This window comes from Opisthorchis viverrini (genome assembly GCF_000715545.1).
Source record: "Opisthorchis viverrini unplaced genomic scaffold opera_v5_645, whole genome shotgun sequence".
NCBI lineage: Eukaryota > Metazoa > Platyhelminthes > Trematoda > Opisthorchiida > Opisthorchiidae > Opisthorchis > Opisthorchis viverrini.
In genome coordinates this window covers 79,389-84,693 of record NW_008752313.1, presented here as the reverse complement: position 1 = coordinate 84,693, position 5,305 = coordinate 79,389, and the positions used below count along the sequence as shown (strand labels likewise).

Genomic DNA, 5,305 nt, shown 5'->3' with positions numbered 1-5,305 from the left:
GGGTTCTTCCATTGAAGAATGTGTCCAGCACCAGAAGCTGCGTTGTTTGGAACGTGTGTTGCGTATGCCGAACCATCGTTTGCCGAAGTGAGTGCTGTTCTCCATGCCCAGTTCAGAGTGGCGTAAACAGACGGGTGGCCAACCCTTGACTTGGCAGAGGAGTATGAAGGAGATCACGAAACGCTTGGGTGCTGTCGGTGCTACTCGCCTTCCAGGATGGGGACCGCGTGATCCTCACTGTGCCTGGTTGAAGACCGTACAAGATATGGCTGTCAACCGATGTCAGTGGCGTTCTTGTTGTCAGTTTCTACCCAGATCGCCTGAGTGAATGTCTGGAGGTGTAGGCACCTTGGAATGATTGTGTTAATCTATCACTAAGTCCCTTCCCCGTCCACCATTCTTTTCTTTACGATAAGGCTTTCAAATAAGTCATGGTTGTACGGCGCTACGCACAACTACGCTCCCCAATAACGCACTGATGATGTCACCTCGATTGGTGATGAAACGTTTGCAATCAAATTGCCCAGCTCAGCGAACAAGCCAACGACCAACTATTTCACATTCATCGTATGAGTCCCCAAGCCCTAGAGATGAACTGACACCACAAGTGCCACCCTGTCTTCCTTAAGGGTACCTTTGTGGACGTTCTTTTGGTGATCATTTAAGCGCGGTACACAGGCCACGTACCAGGTGGCCGATTCGACGGACTACATGTCCCCTCTGTTTATAGTTATCGAGAAGTCCGAGGATGAGAATCAGGCTCCATTGGCGTGTTTGATGTTTCTTGTCTGTTGTGTGGAACAAAAAGGCCATTGACCCATACAGCCATTCAAACTTCAATGTGACGATCACCATCCCAGAGTCGGTCGAACCGGTTAGTTGACCATAATGTCAGCATATGACTTCATCACTATGCCCGGGATATTTTCTTGGCCTATTCTGGTTGGCATCCACATGTTATCTAATGCTGCATTGATTAATCGGATGTCGAGTGAAAGGTGAGTTTGTACACGGAGGTTTCTAACCAAATACTGGAGCATTAAAGTCTCGTGACACCGGGCGGTTCATTCGACATGTTTGGATTTTTAATCCGATTTCGCACCTGGAATTAGATTTCTGTTCATGCTGTAGCGTTTGATCCTTTGAGGAGCTGCTTCGTGAGGCGAGTAAATACGATTACTAGCGTTCTTTATAATGATTTCTGTCACCTGGTAGAAGAAGAGTGCACAGGAGGTTAAGCAGTCCTTTGTATATAGCTTTTCCGCCTGTTACGAGAGAAGTATGGAATATTCCAAAAACGACGTGCTTTCCATAGGGAACATTATATTGTCGGCATTTGATGATGCATCATCACTCTGGATTTTGTTTTCGTCGTTTCCAGAGAAGACTATTTGAAGGAGAAAAAAGAAGAAAAAGACGCCAGAGCGCGGGCTCGGGCAGCGAAGAATGCTGCTTCCGAGGCGAATCAGCGGGATTATGTTACTTCACGTATGGTGGCTGGTGCCCTGCTAGAGCTTTGTGGTCTCCCAAAAGTTTGCAAAGGTGAGTCTTGGTAATATGGGGTCATTATTTAATCATTCTGTATGTTTGCTTACAAGCCCAATTCTTGTGCGCCTTCCAATCTTGCAGAGTCCTGGGTGCACTAATTCCTTCTTTGAAAGATGCGCATACTAGTTGTGTAGTTGAATAACCTCATGTTTGCTGTGGTGTTTATTTGCTCTCATAAGGTCTTCAAGGTGACGTAGGTGATGTAGGCTTGCATAACCAGTCAAAATGAGTAACTGCTCGATTTTGCTTCTTACCTTTGCTTCTTACCTTACCTCTTTAACGTCTTGTTGCTTCCAACCAACAAGCCCTTGAGCAACTCATTCAGTTTTCCGAAACACAAGATTCGACCGTAGTGTTTGAACTTACGACAGTTTTCGTTTTCGGAAAAGTTTGGTAACAATTGGTAGATTTATTGCTCGGCAACGTTTTGTCATCATCGTGCTTCTCGCTACGAACTTCTGAATATCCGATCAAGATAGCTGCGTTGTTAAGGTGCGAACTTACTAACCGAAAGTTCCGTTGTTCCAACTCAGCCGCGGCATTTCAACTACCTGTCTAGGCTTGGCTAACCTGACAATATTCCAGCACTCGTGCTACCTTCGGGTGGCATAGCAGTTGGGCACCGGAACGATGTCACAGCCGAACGACGATCGAACGAGTAGGTTATACCGGCTTTCCTATAGCGCCGCTGCAGCTTGGGGCACTTTTACTACATTGGACATCTATACTCTACCTTCGTCCAGCTGTTCGTCTCAAACCCCGCTGGGACTCTTATTGTGTCATATCGTTCAGATGTGATTTCCTTTCGGTGCCAAGCTGCCATGCCACCCAGAGGAAGCACAAGGGCTGGGATGCTACCAAGTTGCCGAAGCCTAGAAAGGGGAAGTCGAGAGGTACATGACGGGTTCGAACCACGGACCTTCCGGTCGCTCTCTAACCACTTAGCCATCTCTTCCCCATGTACAAGACTGGGTGGGATCAAACCCACCTCTCATGCATGCAGGCGGGCCAATCGACATAGTAGATAAATTTGTTTACCTGGGAAGTTGTATCACTTTCGTGGACTGGTTGGGAATTACTTCTCGGGTCGGGAAAACCGGGATAGCTTTTGCCACCTCCGGTACATAAGGCGCCAGCGTGACATCAGTTTGTCTGCCAAGGACAGAGTTCACAATACGGCAGTGCGATCCATACCGCTTTATGGATCAGCGACGTGGCCTCTGCGCGCGGAGGGTATAAGAAAGATCTCAGTGTTTGACCATCGGTGTCTCCAAAACATTAGTCAGGTTTGGTGGGAACATCGGATTAGCAATGTTGAGGTACGCCAGATGGTCCCAGGAAGAAAGAACTCTCCCGCGATAGGTGAATTACTCACGTTTCATAGGCTGCGCTGGTTAAAACGTGCACTATGCATGCCAGGAGACCGTCTGCTTCGCAGAGCCGTTTTCGCCCAGTGCTGTGCTGAGTGAACGTTGTGAGTACATAACAACAGTGTATGACCTGGCAACGAAATAGGAAAACACTAACCAGTAAATTGAGTTGAGTTGACAACTGCCACCACCCTGAATAGATACATCGGGAGTCAACTCATCAATGATTAATAGCGCTGGTAGAAATGGTCCAATCGCCCAGTGGCACTCGTGCATCAAAGGCATTACCAAAAATGTTATCACAACAAAGGCTCGGCTGTACATCCCACATTTCCCCACTTTCTGGGTCTGTTGGATCACGCATGGTCCCAGATGTACTCATCATAATTGGGTTGCAAGGGCACTAACGAAACATCTCCGGCACCTGGATCACACCATCTCGTCAAGCCTGACCTAATCGCTGTTCGGGCGCAACAAGCAACTGTGATAGACCTAAGCATAGTTTCGGATGGGCGTATTGTAAAATGAAAAGAAGCAGAAGTATGGTGCTGATGGTTACTAGGTGAGCCCTATATGATGTCAGTTTGTTGCTCCACCAATCGATGATAACCTCGTATCGAGGGATCTGCTGCCCTCAGTCTTTCAAGGCTGTCATCGGACTGCGTCACAACCAGTGACTTGTGTTTGGGGGCTATTTCAGGCTCTCTACCTCCTTACGACACTTCTATGCGTTGTACATGGGGTTTTGTGTTCATTTTTGTCACCGACTTTCACATCTGACCCAGTATGACGATGTGCGAGTCTTGACTGTGCTAGCGCTTGCCGCGCCGTGACTGGTTTCTCTTCTGGGTCTGTTGGATCACGCATGGTCCCAGATGTACTCATCATAATTGGGTTGCAAGGGCACTAACGAAACATCTCCGGCACCTGGATCACACCATCTCGTCAAGCCTGACCTAATCGCTGTTCGGGCGCAACAAGCAACTGTGATAGACCTAAGCATAGTTTCGGATGGGCGTATTGTAAAATGAAAAGAAGCAGAAGTATGGTGCTGATGGTTACTAGGTGAGCCCTATATGATGTCAGTTTGTTGCTCCACCAATCGATGATAACCTCGTATCGAGGGATCTGCTGCCCTCAGTCTTTCAAGGCTGTCATCGGACTGCGTCACAACCAGTGACTTGTGTTTGGGGGCTATTTCAGGCTCTCTACCTCCTTACGACACTTCTATGCGTTGTACATGGGGTTTTGTGTTCATTTTTGTCACCGACTTTCACATCTGACCCAGTATGACGATGTGCGAGTCTTGACTGTGCTAGCGCTTGCCGCGCCGTGAAATTCTGGTTTCTCCACAGCACACTTCATTCATACATTGTTTATCTGCTTTCACTTTTACTTCACAGAAAACCAAGAGGCGTCAGCCAATACGAACGGAAAACCTGTGAACGACGGAGATGTAGACCACTCGTCTAATTTAGACGGAGAGCAGACACGACAACCAGGTGACCGCGACAATGATAATCCTGGTGCATTGACCATTATCGCACTGAAACAATGGCTTTCAGAAAAGGTAAGCCTAACGCAAGACATCCTACAAAAATTTGTCCCCTAATTAATCAGCAAGTATAGCTCCCGTGCGCAGGTTTGTCTATACGTATACTTTCAGATGCAGTCGTTTTCTGTATGTATGTTGGTGTACATACGTATATATATATATATATATATATATATNACTAAGTAAGCGGATATATTGGTAGCTTCGTCTGTGTAGATGGCCGTTGAACTGTTCACCGGGCTTCCATAATTTGGCCGCAAACTCAGGGATGGTTCACAAGGTCACAGAATGACAGAACCTCGCCTCAGTGTGATGGTTCATGCACTTTCTCAGCTCACTGAACTGTACTGGGTAGTGTACTCGAATACCAGTGAGTAGTTGTCCGATTAATACGGTTTCCCGGTCCTGCAGATCGAGGTTCCCTTAAGAGTTAAACCCCACCTACTACTGACTTGTTTAGCCACGTGCTTAAACTGTGGACCCCCAGTTGTGTGGCAATACTCCAGTATATTGGACTTCACGACTGCATGGGCCGTTGCGATGTCATCTACCGATGCACCCGTTAACCGCCTTTTGGTGTTGCTTTAATTCTGCTTAATTCTGATTTCACGACCGTAGACTTTTCGGGCCCTGACGGTCGTTTGCTCTGGCAGCCTTTAAATTTCGCAATATGGAACAAGCCCGACCTAAAGCTGCCACCTTGACGTGGCGGTCGGGCTTGAGTGCTGCAATGATCCCGCGGGCTACACTGGCTGGAACTTCGTTCCACAAGGTACAACCATGCCAGGAAGGCCAAAGGGGAGCAGCCAGACCAAGAGCAGCGAGACCCCGC

The 5,305-nt window shown here is 47.7% G+C and overlaps 1 protein-coding gene across 1 annotated transcript in view; it reads left to right on the top strand.

The window, feature by feature from the left end:
• The window catches only part of T265_11922 (hypothetical protein), a gene marked incomplete at both ends in the record, with an annotated part of 46,315 nt that overhangs the window by 6,894 nt on the left and 34,116 nt on the right, over nucleotides 1-5,305 (top strand). The window contains 2 exons of the mRNA XM_009178747.1: nucleotides 1,382-1,542; nucleotides 4,322-4,488. Coding sequence (XP_009177011.1) covers nucleotides 1,382-1,542; nucleotides 4,322-4,488 — 328 coding nt within the window. The remainder of the gene's footprint in view (nucleotides 1-1,381; nucleotides 1,543-4,321; nucleotides 4,489-5,305) is intronic.